This window comes from Cyrtonyx montezumae, unplaced genomic scaffold (genome assembly GCF_038088225.1).
Source record: "Cyrtonyx montezumae isolate F1298 unplaced genomic scaffold, pur_monq_1.0 scaffold_32, whole genome shotgun sequence".
NCBI lineage: Eukaryota > Metazoa > Chordata > Aves > Galliformes > Odontophoridae > Cyrtonyx > Cyrtonyx montezumae.
This window is the reverse complement of record NW_027072037.1, coordinates 1-15,320: the sequence shown is the minus strand read 5'-3', so window position 1 is coordinate 15,320 and position 15,320 is coordinate 1. Positions and strand designations below refer to the sequence as shown.

General features: G+C 72.2%; 2 protein-coding genes across 2 annotated transcripts; both read left to right on the top strand.

Moving 5' to 3' along the window:
- The first annotated feature begins 2,262 nt into the window (after nucleotides 1-2,262).
- LOC136053865 (gastrula zinc finger protein XlCGF71.1) lies at nucleotides 2,263-3,513 on the top strand. The gene is made up of 2 exons (XM_065744819.1): nucleotides 2,263-2,347; nucleotides 2,831-3,513. The coding sequence occupies exon 2, from the start codon at nucleotides 2,866-2,868 to the stop codon at nucleotides 3,511-3,513; it is 648 nt and encodes a 215-aa protein (XP_065600891.1). The 5' UTR covers nucleotides 2,263-2,347; nucleotides 2,831-2,865.
- Nucleotides 3,514-11,644: 8,131 nt separating this feature from the next.
- On the top strand, nucleotides 11,645-14,684 carry AOC1 (amine oxidase copper containing 1). Its single transcript, XM_065744875.1, is given in 10 exon segments — nucleotides 11,645-11,891; nucleotides 11,893-12,497; nucleotides 12,499-13,108; nucleotides 13,110-13,163; nucleotides 13,165-13,201; nucleotides 13,291-13,580; nucleotides 14,120-14,251; nucleotides 14,353-14,398; nucleotides 14,401-14,476; nucleotides 14,478-14,684. Coding segments are annotated over 10 exon segments (2,232 nt in total). The 5' UTR covers nucleotides 11,645-11,654; the 3' UTR covers nucleotides 14,623-14,684.
- The last annotated feature ends 636 nt before the right edge of the window (nucleotides 14,685-15,320 follow it).

Here is a 15,320-nt window from a genome sequence, read left to right as displayed (position 1 = left end):
ACTGCCGAGAGTTGGACTGCGAGCAGCGGGACGAGCTCGGGATCCTGCGTGCTGACTGAAGGATCCGCCGTGTGCTGCGGGAGCGGCGTGCCTGCTGCGCCCGGCTCCGCTGAGCACCACGCTCCTGCAGTGTGCACGCGCAGCGTGGGGTGCGCGGGGGGCGGGGGGCTTCTCACGGCCCTCCAGACTGACGTCCCTCCGCAAAGTGGGTGAGGGGTGCAGAGCTGCACCCCGCTGTTGGCCGCCCACCGGCGTTGGTGTGAGGAGCGGCGTTGGTGGGGGATGAGCGAACTGCGGAGCGGCAGCGGTGCGTCCCTGCCACGAGGACTGCGGGTCGCAGCTGAGCATCTCCTCCGAGCCGGGGGGGTAATACAGGGTGAACATGGGGGGTGGGGAGGGGAATGTGGCTTCTGCTTCTGTTCTTGCTCTGTGGATAACCTTTCTGACTTAGCACCTGTTTCTGGTACTCACCTCTGCATACGTAACCAGGAGTGCCGGGCAGCGGTGTGGGCGCTGTGGGGCAGGGCTGTGGGGCAGAGCTTTAGGGTAGGCTTCGCATCAAAGGGGAACCGAGGGCGGTGCCCGGGGAGGGCGGCTCGGCCTCGCTGCGGGCTGCGCGGCCCCGGGCGTGCTCCCCTTGCCGCCATGGTTTGGGGCGCAGACCTTCGCTGAGGACGCGTGGGATGCTCGCTGCCTTTTGGGGTGCTCTGGGGGCTCCTGCTGTGAGCAAGCACCACACTGTGGGGTCCCCATTCCCGGGGGTGTCCAACACCCAAAGGGACACAGCCCCGGGGCGGTGGGCGCTGCTGGGCCAGGATGGGTGGGGGTAAGCGGAGGTGCGGAGCCCTGGGGTCAGTGTGGGCTCCGGGACGGCCCCACTGCAGCTGCACTGGGGCGGGGGGTTCACACAGTGGTGGCATCCTGGCACGGGGTCCCTGGCACCATCCCCGAGCAGGAGGGGGGGGATCACCCCCCGCAGCCCTCGCCCCCCCCCCCCCCCCGCTCCCTCCTTTCCATCCCGCAGCGACGCTTCGGGTCCTTGCAGCTCTATTTTATTTTGGTTTTTGGTTGAGGTTATTTAAAATAAAAGCTTTCTCTCAGCGGGCTCCTGCCTCCTGTCCCTGCTGCCGTCCGTGCTCGGGAACCGGGATGGGATCTTGGCTTGGGGGGTGCGTGGGGGGGGGTGGGCCCCTCCCTGTGCCACACGGCTCCTCCGCTGTCCGGCTGCACTCACGATCCCGCTGGGAAGGGGACTCGTGGAGTCACAGAGGTTGGAAAAGACCTTTGAGATCCCCCCCCCCACCCCCACTGTGCCCACCAACCCCAGCCCCCGTGCCACATCTCCACGGTCCCGGGGGCGGTGACCCCCCCCCACCCCCTGGGCACCCCCTGGGCACCCCATGCCATTGCCCGACCGCTCTGCGGAGAAGAAATCCTTCCCAATACCCAACCTGATATCTGACCCACGCACCCCCCATTGCCCCCCAGCCCCCAATATCTGACCCCACGTGTCCCCCATTGCCCCCCCGCTCCCAGGCTCCTGCTGCCAGCCCCGAGATCCTTGGGGCCGAGTTCCCATGGCGGCCAAGCAGCCAGCTCGGCTGGCACGGGGCTGATCCCGGCGCTGCTGCGGCACCGGAGGAAGCGTCGGCGTCCGCTCCGGGAGCGCAGGCGTTGCGTGGCCGGGCAGGTCCTGGCAGCAGCACAGCAAGAAACCGCGCAGGGTGCAGCGGAGCCGGCAAGCCGCAGCCTGCACGCACCGGGCTCCTGGTGGGAGTGGGCCGGGGGGGGGAAGGGGGGGGCGTGGAGCTCCGTGCGTGGGGCCGCGCATCGCGGAGTGCTGCCGGCAGAACATCCGCGGAAGCTCTTTGTTCCCGGCCCGGCAGCGCGGGCCGCAGCGCGGAAAGCCCTTTGTTTTCCGCCCGCTCGGATCTTCCCCTCGCTCCGGAGCAGAAATTCCACGCGTGGGTGGATCCGTTCGGATCGGCCCGACCCGATCCCGCCCGGGGGAGTCCCTCCCTCCGCTGAGGCCGCAGATCCGGGGCGGGCGCTGAACCCACGCGTGACCGCGGGTGGAGGAACGAGCCCGAACCGGAGTGGGAGGCGGCACAAAGCGCGGAGCGACGGCGGCAGCGGGGCAGGTCGGCACTGGGGGGGAAAGGGGGAGGGGGAAGGCAGCGAGGGGCGGAGGGAAGGGGGGGTGGGGGGGATCGCGGATTGGGGGCGGTTCCGTGCAGGGCCCGGCCCGGCCCCGCTCGCGTAGGGAGCGCCGCGGTCACGCGCGGGGCGGGGGATGCGCCGGGAGCACACGGAGAGAGCCGGGCCCGGAGCGCGGCGTTGGGGACAGGTAGGGGCGGCCCGGGGGGGTGAGGGGAACGGCTCGGCCCGGCTCGGCCCGGCTCGGGGGGGGGAGGGCGGTGCGGCAGCGCGGAGCCGAAGCGCAATGCGGCGCGGCCCGGCCCCGTCCCGGCCCCATCCGGATCGTCACGACCCCATCCGGACCCCTCCTCGTGCCCCCCCGCCCCGTACCTACAGCCCCAGCGCAGCTCCCCGGCCCAGGACCCCCCGCCCGCGGGATGATACCCGAACACGGCCCCGGGCCCGGGACCCCTGCAGCCCCCCCACGGTCAGGTGCGGCCGTGGAGCTTCGCAGGGGGAAACCCCCCCCCCCCCCCCCCCCCCCCCCCCAACCATGAGGGCACCCGGAGGCAGCCGACCCTGGAGCGGCGCCGCGGGCAATGCCGGGGGGGGTTGGACCCCTCCGCCCCCACCCCCCACTTCCCCGGGTTAGGCACCAGGAGCTGCAGCCGCCCCTCTCTGTGCCCCCCAGGGATGCGGGCGCCGTGAGCCGGGCAGAGCGCGCCCATGACGGACCTGGCATCGCCCGCGGGCGAGAACACCTTCGCCTTTCCCGGCGGCGGCGGCGGCGGCGAGGAGGGCTGCGGGGATGAGAAAGCGCTGGTGATCCACAGCCAAGCGGAGGAGGAGGCGGCGGGGAAGGAGTTCAAGTGCATCCTGTGCGGGGAGTGCTTCGGGCAGCAGCCCAGCCTCGCCCGGCACCAGAAGCACCACGCCGGGGAGCGCGCCTTCATCTGCGCCGAGTGCGGCAAAGCCTTCAGCCTCAAGCACAACCTCATCATCCACCAGCGCATCCACACCGGGGAGCGGCCGTACCGCTGCGACGTGTGCCAGAAGAGCTTCAGCCTGAAGCAGAACCTGCTCACCCACCGGCGCATCCACAGCGGCGAGAAGCCCTTCTCCTGCGGGCGCTGCGGGAAACGCTTCCGCGAGCAGCGCTTCCTCCTCAACCACCAACGCACCCACGCGGAGGAGCGGCCCGGCACCGCCGCCGCCGGCAGCCCCTCCCCCGGCCCGGAGCCGCATGCGGAGCGCGGTGGTCCCGCGGCCGTGGGCGGCCCCTTCTCCTGCGCCCACTGCGGGAAGAGCTTCGGCCAGAGGGGCTCCCTGAAGCTCCACCAGCGCACCCACGGGGCCGAGAACGCCCTCACGTGAGCCCCCGCGCCCCCCCCCCCACGTACCCCTCCTCCTCACGGCCGCCCCGTGGGGCTCTCCGTGCCCTGTGCCCCCCCTTCTCCCCCCCGTGTTGCTCTGCGTGGGGGCTCGGGGCCGCTTGGGGCCGGCTCTGACCCCTCCACCGTGTTCACCCCACGGAGCTTCTCTCCGTGAGCTCACTCCCATCAGCTGCCCACGGTCCCCACGCCGCGTGCCCGTTGGGATCCCCCCACCACCCTGGGGGGGGGGGGGGGCACCGGGAGGAGCCGCCTCTGGGAATGGCACACATCCCTGGGGGGCTTCCTCCCCTCCGCCCCCAGCAGCCGCTGAGCGGGGAGCAGCGCGGAGCATTCCCCGCCCGACCCCCCCGCGCCCCCGCGGAGCTGCACAGAGCCCCGGGACACGGAGGAACGACGCGGAATTAAAACCAAAGCGCCGAGCTCGCGGGTGCTGACTGCTGCCCAAGGTCAGAGCGGCTCAGCCCGGAGGAGGGACCGCCGCGGGGGCTGCGCCCGTGGGGGCAGAGAGCCCGGCCCGGGTGGGCGCGCAGCGCTGGGAGCCCCCGCGGGGGTGAAGGTGCGGAGGTGCTGAGCCGGGACTGCGGCGGCTCGGGCGGGACGGCAGCGGGGGAGGGGAAGAGGCCGCACCGCAGCCCCACGGCGCCGCGTGGGATGGGGCGAACCCCGCGTCGCCCCCGCGCGCACCGCACCCTCAGAGCCGCAGCGTTCCGGGAGCGGCGCGGGGTTACGCTGCGGGACGGAGCGCCCATCCCGAACCGGGACGGCGCTCGGTGAACTGCGACGGGGCGGGCTCACGGCCGCCCCCCCCCCCGCACCGCTCCCGCCGCTTGCGGGGGACGCTCCGCTCTCCGTGCCGACGCTTCCACTGCCGACACCGCACCGCACCGCACCGCGGGGCACACGGACGCGGCTGCGGGGGGAGGTGACGCCCGGCCCGGCCCCAGCTCCCGGTGACGGCTCGTCCCGACCCCCGAGGGAGCTGCCCCCCACCCCCCTCCCCGCCCCGCCCCCCCGGCCCCGCTCCCGCCCACTCCGAGCGATCCCCGCCCCGCGTGCTTCCCCTCCCCCCCCCGCCGCTGTGTGTGTGGAAATGCAGGCGCTGCCGATGTGTATTAATTAAATTAATGAACGCCCGGAAAACGCCGCGTGTCCGTCTTGCTGTCCCCAGCGCCGGAGCGGTGCAGGGAGCTGCCCCCCCCCCCCCCCCGAGGGGTCCCGGGGCCGCCTCCTCCGTCGCGTCCCGTCGGGTCGGGCTCATTTCCCCGTTCTTCCCCGGGAAAAGCGGGGGGGGGGAACCCGGGAACCCGGACGTGGTGAGGGGTCGCCCTACGCGGGGTATCCCCCCCCCCCCATCCCCGGGGAAGGGTCGGGATGGGGATGGCTGAAGGGTTTGAGGTGCCCGGCGTCCCCACCAACACCTCCCCCCGCGTGACCCGTGGGGTGCGTGACGCCTGAAGAAAGGGCAACGACCTGGGACGGGCTTTGGGGTCAATGGGAGACGTCCCTGCTGAGCCGGGGGGGGGGCACGGGGTGGGGGATGGGGAACGTGAGTGGGGACCGACTCTGTAACGGAGCGGTGTAACGCTGAGTCAGCGTGGAACCGCTGCCCGTGGGTTCACCGCTGCGCAGAGCACAGTGCGGCTCAGCCTGGCATGGCCCCGCCCACTTTGGCTACGGAGGGGGATCCCCGCAGCCCCCCCGTCTGGAAGGGGCGCCCCACAGCCGCATCTCCCCCTCCCCACCTTCCCGGCCGTGGGGGAGCGCTGAGCCCTCCTGCCCCGTGTGATGAGCACACTCGGGGGGCACGGAGAGCTTGGGGGGCTGTGCCCCTGCGGCAGAGGGGCATGGATGGGGCTGCCGGGGGACACGGGGCAGCACTCGGCCCCACGCAGCACTCGGCCCCACGCAGCACTCGGCCCCACGCAGCCGGCGCTCCCCACGGTGCCGTCGGGGCAGCAGCACACGGTGCAGACGGACCCCCTCCCCATGCCCACTTTCTCTTTTCATTGGTTTCCAGCTCAGAAAAAACACGAGTGGAGCAGTACAGGGGCAGGGGAGGTCCCCGAGGTTTACCCACCCACGGGGGGCTGCACACACCTCGGGTACCCCAAAGCCATGGGGATGGGGAGGGGAGCTGCAATTAGGGTCCTCTGGGGGATCCCGTGGGACTCTTTGGGGTGCTGTATGGAGTCCTTTGGGGCACCCCGCAGCATCCCCCGTGTTCAGGGCTGCCCTCCCCCCTCCCCGCCATCCCCGTGTCCGTGCTGTTCCCGTCGCACCCCACTCGTGACTCCGAGGCCGCGGTGCCCACGGGTGCTGCGTCGGTGCCGCCGGCGGTGCGCGGTGAGTCCGGCCGCGGTGCCGAAGGTCTTATGGCACAGCGCGCAGGCGTAGGGCCGCTCTCCCGCGTGGGGGCGCTCTCCCGCGTGGGGCCGCTCTCCCGCGTGGGGCCGCTCTCCCGCGTGGCCGCGCAGGTGCAGCTGCAGACTTTCCCTCCACGAGAAGCGGCGCCCGCAGCGCCCGCAGCCGAAGGGCCGCCGGTCCCCGAGGAGCCGCGCGCTGCCGCGGAGCGGCCGTGGAGCCGTGCCCGCCGTGCCCACGCCGAACACCCGTGGGTCGCGCCGGTGCCGGTGCCGCAGGAGATCCCCCCTGAGGCAGAAGCGGCGGCCGCATTCCCCGCAGCGGTGCCCGCGGTGCCCGCGCTGCTTTTTGTGCGCCAGGAGGTTGCGGCGGTGCCGGAACACTTTGCCGCACGCAGTGCACTCGTGGCGCCGCGTGGGGTCCTCGTGCTCCACGCAGAGCCCCGCAGCCCCCGCCCGCCCCCATCCGCCCCATGTGGGGCGCGGTGTGGGGCGTCCCGGCTCCACGTGTCCCGCTGCGTCCTCGTCCCAGAGAGCCCCCCAGCTCTGCTCGGCCCCACGGCGCTCACCGCTGCCCGTGGGCTCCGCCGTTCCACGCGACGTGTGCCCGGGGTCCGTCCCACGCCCCGTGGGGGGTTTGATGTCCAGGGTGTCTGGGGAAGGGAGAGCCCTCAGCCCCACCCCACAGACGCCCACGGGACCCAGCGCTGCCCACAGCGACACCGCCGTCACTGAGACCCCGGGGCTGCGCCGTGGGGTGTCACCAAAGCACCCCATGCTGGCGGCCAACTGGGAGCACTGGGAGCACTGGGGGTCCCGGGGCCGTGCCCACGCGGCGTGGATCCTCACCCAGGCTCTTCACCAGGTCGTAGTTCTCCATCATCACCTCCCAGTACAGCTCCCGCTGCCACCGGGACAGCAGCGCCCACTCCTCAGCGCAGAAATGCACGGCCACGTCCTCAAATGTCACTGCCACCTTTGGGGCACGGGGGGGGGGGGGCGCGGCTGGAAACGGGACCCCACTGTGCGGGCAGCCCCACAGCGACCCGCGGGGGGGGCGGCGGGGACCAGGACGGGGTGGGGACGGGGGTGGGGATGCAGCGTGGGAACTGGGATGGGGGACGGGGGTGGGGGTGGGGTGTGGGAACTGGGATGGAGGATGGGGGGCAGGTACCACGATGGGGTGCGGGATGATGTGGATACGGGGATGGGGTGCGGGTACCGGGATGGGGTACCGGGATGGGGTGCGGGTACCGGGATGGGGTGCGGGTACCGGGATGGGGTGCGGGCACCGGCATGCGTCGCGGGTATCGGGACGGGGCGCGGGTTTGGGGGTCTCACCCGCTGCATCGTCGCCGGCTCCGGGGGGCGGTACCGACCCGGTGACGGCGGAGCCACAGCCGGGGTGGGCCCGGAAGGGGACGGTGGGGGCGGGGCGGAGCGGAGGGGGCGGCTCCGGGGGCGGGGGGGGCGGGGACCGCCCGGACCGTGCGCTGCGAAGGGGGAAACTGAGGCACGCAGCCCCGCGGGGGGGGGGGGGGGGGGGGGGACACGACTCCCCCTGCGTGCCCCGAACCGAGCGCGCAGCCGAGCGGGACGTGGCGGTGTCGCTCGTGGGTCGCTCTGGGTCTCCCGTGGGTGTCCCACGCCGCGTGGGCAGCCCCACGGCCGCCGGCCGGCAGCCGGGGACCCTCCGCAGGCGCGCGGTGATTGCGGTGCCCCATTGTTTGGGGCGGGCGTTTTTTGGGGTGCAAATTTATTGGGGTACCCGAGTTACTGAAGGGTGGGTGAGGTTATCGCCGTGGCATTATCGGGGTGCCCGGTTATTGGGGTACCCCGATAGTTACTGCGATCGGAGTCTATGAGGGTGCTCAGTTCTTGGCGTGCCCAGTTTTTGGGGTGCCCAACTGTGGGGGTCAGAGGCTGTTGGGGTGCCCGGTTATGGGGGTGCCCTCCCTGCAAAGGCCGTCGCGGTTACGTAACGCGGTGAAATCCCCGCGTGGGGATGAGTGCTCAGCGCAGCAGATGGGAGCGCCGCCATCGCCCCCGCGTGGAGGAAATCACGCGCGGGCGGTGCGAGCGGAGGGGAAGGATTTCCCGGCTGATCCGTGCAGCCTCAGCACGGCACGAGGGGGGGGGGGGGGGAGGGGAGCTCCTTTGGGTTTGGATGCCGCAGAGGATGGGAATTGGGTGGGATTTGGGTGGGAATTGGGTGGGCAGCTGAAGCACCACTGCTCCATCCTGAACTACTGCTGGGAAACTTCTGCCATGCGGTGCCATTCTGTGCCATTCTGTGCCATGCGGTGCCATGCGGTGCCCAGCAGCCCCGCCACGATCCGGAGCCGCGGGCTGGAGCTCAGCTCTCGTGGGCTCGTGGCCGTGGGCTCGTGGCCGTGGGCTGGGCACTCAGTGACGCTGCAGTGGCGGTGGTGCCGCGGTCGCTCTGATTCTCCCCTCGTGTCCCCGTTTTGTCGCTTTCACGTCCCGCGTGAGCTGCCCCTCGTGCCCTACGTCCCTCAGCCGCGGCGTCACCGATGTCCCCGTGCCCCCCCCCACCCCATCCCCCCCCCGATGCGCGCGGCGTGGAGCGGCCAAACCCTTCAATGGTGTCAGGGGCGGCTTTGTGCCCCCCCGGCCCATCTGCTGCCCTAGTTGCGTGCCGGCGGCCCCCGCGCTCCGCTTTGCACGGAAAGTGATTTTCTTGACGGCCGACAGATGCGGCTCCTCCCGCAAAGCCGACACCGACAGCATCACCCGCGGGCGCTGCACGCGGGGGGGGGGGATGGGCCGGGGCGGGGTGGGGTGGGGGGCTTTGCGTCTCTGCTGTTGGCGTCGGGAAGCGGTGGGGCCGGAGCTGCGGAGCTCCTCCGGGCGCTGTGGGTCACCCGCGGCCCCCCACGGCCGAGCGCTGGCACTGCCGTCGGTGCGGTGCCGACGACGCAGAGCACGGAGTCCTTTTTTCTGGGGCTCTTTTTGGGCTTTTTTTTGGGGGGGGGTTCCGCGGTCTCTTTTTGGGGCTGCCCTACTTGCTCCGTGCCGCCGGCCCCGACGGGCACCGCACTGCGCTGCGACCCCGACAGCTCCGCGCTGCTGGGGGGCTCAGCCCGGCTGCCCCTCCTCGGCTCCGCTATGGGGCCGCGTGCTGCGGGGGGGGGCAGGGGGTGGGCACCCACATCCCCGCACTGCGGCTGCGGACACCGCTCCCTCTGCAGCCACAGCCCCGGGGGGGCAGCGGCCGCTGAGGACCCTCTGTGTGCGGGATCCCGCAGTGCCCCCCCCCACCCCCCCCGCCCTTATTTGGGCCGCTGCCGCTCCCCATCGGATCTGGAAAGTCGGGGGGTGGGGGTCAGGGGAGGTCTGGAGGAGACCCCCCCTCCGTCCCCCCTCCGTCGGATCGGGGCCCTCACGCGTCACGAGGAGGAGGAGGAGGAGGAGGACAGCGTTTTCCCGCAGGTTGCGCTTCCCCGACTGCCGAGAGCGCAATTAATGTCATTAACCGTCCCCGAAGGACGGAGCTCCGTGGGGAACAAAGGGCACCGGGGGGGGAAGCGGGGCACGGGACGGCTGCGGGTCCCTCTCATCGCAGTGGGGCGGACGGACGGACCCCCACCCCCACCCCCCCGTGCGGGGCCGCTCCCGGAGCGCCGCGTTTCTCTCCGAAGCCCACGCGGAGCCGCCGTCCCCTCCCCACGCCGTTTCCGTCGCGGCGCTCCGGGCGCGGCCGTCGGTGTCCGCTGCGGAGCACCGTGGGGCGGTGACCTTTGGAGCGGCCCCGGAGCGTCACTCGGGGACACGAAGAGCCCACGGAGCTGAGCTCGGAGTGATGTGGGAGCAAACATCACCTCGTCACGTCACGAGCCACACGCGGGCTCTGTCCGCCGGGAATGCGGAACGGTTTCGCAAGAAGCGGAGGGTGGGATCCCCTCCTCCTCCTCCTCCTCCTCCTCCTCCTCCTCCTCTCCCCCACGTCCCATCCCCCATCCCATCCCCCATCTCATCCCCCCCATCCCATCCCCCCATCCCATCCCCCCATCCCATCCCCCCATCCCATCCCCCCATCCCATCCCATCCCCCCATCCCATCCCCCCATCCCATCCCCCCATCCCATCCCCCCCATCCCATCCCCCCATCCCATCCCCCCATCCCATCCCCCCATCCCATCCCCCATCCCATCCACCCATCCCATCCCATCCCCCCATCCCATCCCCCCATCCCATCCCCCCATCCCATCCCCCCATCCCATCCCCACATCCCATCCCCCCATCCCATCCCCCCATCCCATCCCCCCCATCCCATCCCCCATCCCATCCACCCATCCCATCCTATCCCCCCATCCCATCCCCCCATCCCATCCCATCCCCCATCCCATCCCCAGATCCCTTTTCTATCTCCCAGCTCCAAATCCCACCAGGGCTGCTGGGTGGGGTCCTCACTTCCCGACCCCATCCCCCCCCCTCAGCACTGATCCCATCGGAGCCCTGAGACCCCACCTCCACCGTGTGCCCCCCAGAGAGGGGTGCGGTCCCCTGGGTGGGGGCCTGAGCCCCTTCGGAGGCCCCATCGAAGTGGGGTCTGACTGTGGGGTGGGGGTCCTCACCCCACGGAGGGGATCTGGGCTCTGTGGAGGGGATGGAGCTACGAAGGGATGGGGCTCCCAGCCCCGTGGGTCTGTGTGTGGGGGGGTGAGGTACTTTGGGGGTCTCCAGCCCCACACCTCCCCCCCTCCCCGCCCACACCACGGCCCCCCACGCTCACTGTGACAGATTAAAATGGAGCTGTGATTTTTGGGGTGGGCACATCCGATGTTCATCCTTTGATTTTGGGGGTTCGGGGAGGGGGCGGGAGGAATCGGGGCAGCCCCTCCAACCCCCCCACCCCCCGCCCCAACCCCTCCCCGTGCAGCGCGAACAGCACAAAGCCACGGGCACGAGTGGGACAGTCCCGTGCGTATCTCTGCTGTTATCTCTCCTGAACCTGGAGTTTGATCGCAGAAAGGCCATAAAGAGCGCAGCTCCCGGGGGGGGGGGAGCGTTGTGCCCCTCCCCGTTTGGCACCGCCGCTGCTGAACCCTGCAACCCCACTCTGGCCTTGACCCGCGGGGGGTGGAGGAGCCGGGGGGGTCGGGCCGGGAGGGGCCGGGCCGGGGCAGAGTGGCGGCCACGCCAGGTGAGTGCGGGGAGCTCGGAGGGGTCGCCGTTGGGAGCCGGGGTGAGGAGGGGGGTGAGCAGCAGGTTGGGGGGCACAGCGCGTGGGGCCGCCCCACGTCGATCCCGCAGGCTTCTGTCTGAGCGTTTGGGGGCGATGGAGGAGCCCCACAGGACAGCTCGGTCCCGCGGAGCTGCAGCCGGGACACTTCTCTCGGGCATCCCCCCCCCCCGGGAGTCAAGTGCACGTGGTGACCCCCCCAGACCCCTTTCTCAGCTGCTCCGTCCCCCAGCGGACATCACCACTGCTGTGCTTTGGGCGCTTTGCTCCGTGAGCCCCGGGACCCCTCCGCCTCCGCCCCACGCGCTGCGGGAACGTGGGGACCCACGTGCGGGATTCCGGGGGGGGGGTGGGGAGGGGGTGCGGCTGTCGTGGGGTGGGAGGGGGCGGCCTTTGCCACGCGGAGTGCGGCGCGGGGTCGGGGGAGAGGAACCCGCGCTCTGGTTGGGGGGGAGAGGGGGGTCCGGAGGAGGCGGAGCGCTCCCCCATTGTGCGCCCCCCATTGTGCGCCCCTCATTGTGCGCCCCCCATTGTGCGCCCCCAGGTGCCGGGCACGATGGGTCCTCTCCGCGCCGCCTGCGCTGTGGCCGCGCTGTTCCTGGCGGCGGTGACCCACGGCGGCCCCACGGCCGCGCCGTCGGACCACGCGTCCATCTTCGCCGATCTGACGGCGGCGGAGCTGCGCGCCGTGCGGGATTTCCTGCGGGGCCGCCCGGAGCTGCGGCTGACGGAGCGGAGCGGGGACACGCTGGAGGAGAACACGCTGTTCCTGGTGGAGCTGCTGCCCCCCCAACAAGGGGGCGGCCCTGCGGCACCTGGACGGCGGCGGCCCCGCTCCCCAGCGCCGCGCCCGCGCCGTCGTCTTCTTCGGCGCTCAGGCGGAGCCCAACGTCACCGAGTTCTCCGTGGGGCCCCTCCCACGGCCGCGCTCGTACCGCCCGCTGCGCTTCCAGGGCGGCCGCGCCGTGCCCTTCTCGGCTCGGCCCGTGACGCAGCGCGAGTACGAACTGCTGCACCGCGCGCTCGCGGCGGCCACGGAGCCGCTGTACCGACTGCTGCGGGACGCCACCGGCTTCTGGTACCACAACTGCACCCGGCGCTGCCTCACCTTCTCCGACGTCGCGCCCCGGGGGCTGCGGCCCGGGGAGCGCCGCACGTGGTTCGTGCTGCAGCGCTCCGTGGAGGGCCACTTCCTGCACCCGGTGGGGATGGAGCTGCTCCTGGACCACCGCGACCTCGACCCGCGGCGCTGGGCGGTGCGGAGCGTGTGGTACAACGGCCGCTACTTCCCGGGGCCGCAGGAGCTGGCCGCGCTGTACGAGCGCGGGGCGGTGGCGGCGGCGCGGCTGCCCGACCCCGCGGAGCCGCCCCTCTTCTCCACGTACGTCCCGCGCGGCCGCGCCCCCCCCCGGCGCCGACGCTCCCGGGCCCGCCGTGTGCGAGCCGCAGGGCCCGCGCTACCGCCTGCGCGGCAACCGGCTGCGGTACGGCGGCTGGAGCGTGGCCTTCCGCCTGCGCTCCTCGGCCGGCCTGCAGCTCTTCGACGTGCGCTTCGGCGGCGAGCGCGTGGCCTACGAGCTGAGCGTGCAGGACGCCGTCGCCTTCTACGGCGGCGACACGCCGGCCGCCATGCAGACCAAGTACGTGGACGCGGGCTGGGGGATGGGCTCCGTCACCTTCGAGCTGGCGCCCGGCGTCGACTGCCCCGCGGCCGCGACCTTCGTGGACGCGCACCACATGTACGACTCGGAGGGGCCGCGGCGCTTCCCGCGGGCGCTGTGCGTCTTCGAGCTGCCCACCGGGGTCCCCCTGCGGCGCCACTTCGACAGCGACTTCCGCGGGGGGTTCCGCTTCTACGCGGGGCTGGAGGGCACCGCGCTGGTGCTGCGCACCACCTCCACCGTCTACAACTACGACTACATCTGGGACGTGCTGCTCTACCCCAACGGCGTGCTGGAGGCCGCCGTGCACGCCACCGGCTTCATCCACGCCACCTTCCACACCCCGCGGGGGCCGCCGCTACGGCAGCCGCGTGCACGGCCACGTGCTGGGCAACGTGCACACACAACCTGGTGCACTACAAGGTGGACCTGGACGTGGCAGGTGCGGCCGGGGGGGCACCGGGGGGGGGGGGCACCGAGGGGGGGGGGGGGGGTCTGCACGCACGGAGCTGAGGTGCGCTCCGCCCGCAGGCACCGCCAACAGCTTCGAGACGATGGACGTGAGCTTCGAGAACGTCTCCAACCCGTGGAGCCCCGGGGAGCGCGTGGTGCAGCCGCGTCTGCGCCGTGAGCGGCGCCGCTCGGAGCTCCGGGCCGCGCTCCCCGTGGGCGCAGCGCTGCCGCGTTACCTGCTCTTCTCCAACGCGCGGAGGCGAAACCGCTGGGGACACGCGCGCTCCTACCGCATCCAGCACCGCTCCCACGCCGGGCGCGTGCTGCCCCGCGGGTGGAGGGAGGAGAAGGGCGTCTCCTGGAGCAGGGTGGGGCTGGAGAAGGGCGTCTCGTGGGGCGGGTTGGGGCTGGAGGGGGAGGGAAGTGTGTCTAGTGGGGCAGGTGGGGTCAGAGAAGGAGAGAAAGGCGTCTCGTGGGGCAGGTGAGGTGGAGATGGGCGTCCTATGGGGCAGGCGGGTCCAGAGAAGTGGGGGAAGGGTGTTCTATGGGGCAGGTGGGGCTGGAGGGGGGGAAGGATGTCTCCTGGAGCAGGTGGGGCTAGAGAAGGGTGTCTCGTGGGGCAGGCGGCGGTGGAAGGGTGTGAAGGCAATCTTGTGGGTCAGATGGGGCTGGAGGGGGGGGAAGGACACCTCGTGGGGCAGGTGGGGTGGAGATGGGCGTCCTATGGGGCAGGTGGGTCCAGAGAAGGTGGGAAGGGCGTCTCGTGGGGCAGGTGGGGCTGGAGAAGGGTGTCTTGTGGGGATGGAAGAGGGTGAAAAAGGGCATCCCGTGGGGCCCGAGGGGGGCGGGGGGGGGCAGAGAGCCCCACACTCCACCCCACGGCCGCCGCAGCCCCGATCCCCGCAGGTACCACCTGGCCGTGACGCGGCACCACGAGAGCGAAGCGTGCAGCAGCAGCATCTACAACCAGAACGACCCCTGGGAGCCCGCGGTCAACTTCGAGAGCTTCATCCACGACGACGAGAGCATCGAGGACCAGGTGACACCGGGGGGGTCGGGGGGGCACCGCGGGGACGGGGCCGCGGGGGTCCCTTCGCCGCGCTGACGCCCACCCCCCTCCCCCCCCCCCGTCCCACGCAGGACCTGGTGGCCTGGGTGACCGTGGGCTTCCTGCACGTGCCGCACTCCGAGACGTCCCCAACACGGCCACCCCCGGGAACAGCGTCGGGTTCCTCCTGCGCCCCTTTAATTTCTTCGACGAGGACCGTGTCACTGCGCAGCGCCGTCATCGTCCGCCCGGGGGGTCCCGGCTCCGCGCACCCCCACGTGCAGCGATGGACCCCCGACCCCCCCGGGCCCTGCGCGGCCCCGCCGCCCTTCTCCTACAACGGCACCAATTGGGCCGTGTGAGCGCGGGGGGAGGGGGCGCGGGGCAGTGCCCCCCCGGGATGTGTGTGTCCCCAACGCTGCAATATTTCTGTGCCCGCAGCGGTGCTCACGCGGCTTTGGTGGTGTCGTTATGGGGTCGCGCGCGCCCTCTCCTCTCCCCACGCCCCCCACCCCCCACCTCCACCCCCACCCCCGCCTCGGGGGTCCCCGGACGCCCCCCCCCCCCCCCCCCCCCGCGGCGCAGCGCACACACAGCCGTCCTCGGTCCGCTTTATTGGGGCTCCTACCGCAGAGGCGACATGCAGGGCGGTGTAAAAAGGGGGGGGGACACACGGAGACCTACGGGACAACGGCACGAACACGGCACGCGCGGCGGGGGGACGCGGGGGGACCCCTCCCCCACCGCACGCGCACTGAGGACCCCCACCCCCTGTGCCGCGGGGGAGGGGACGACGGCGGAGCCGCGCGCTGCCCCACGGAGGACGGACGAGGACGCGCACCGCCCCCCGGGAGCACACCCAGACACACCCGGCGCCGCCACGCGGGTGAGCGCACGGACACGCAGCCCCACGCACGCACAAAGCAGAGGGGGTCGAGGGCCGCGGCAGCGCGCACACACACACACACACACACGGACACGCACGGCGCGCGTGGAGACGCGTGTGCAACAGACACATCTGCGCACGAGGACAGGCGTGAGCGTCAGACACGCGTGAGTA

Excerpts from the sequence above, each read along its gene's own strand:
- LOC136053865 (XM_065744819.1), top strand. The coding sequence starts at position 2,866 with ATGACGGACCTGGCATCGCCCGCGGGCGAGAACACCTTCGCCTTTCCC.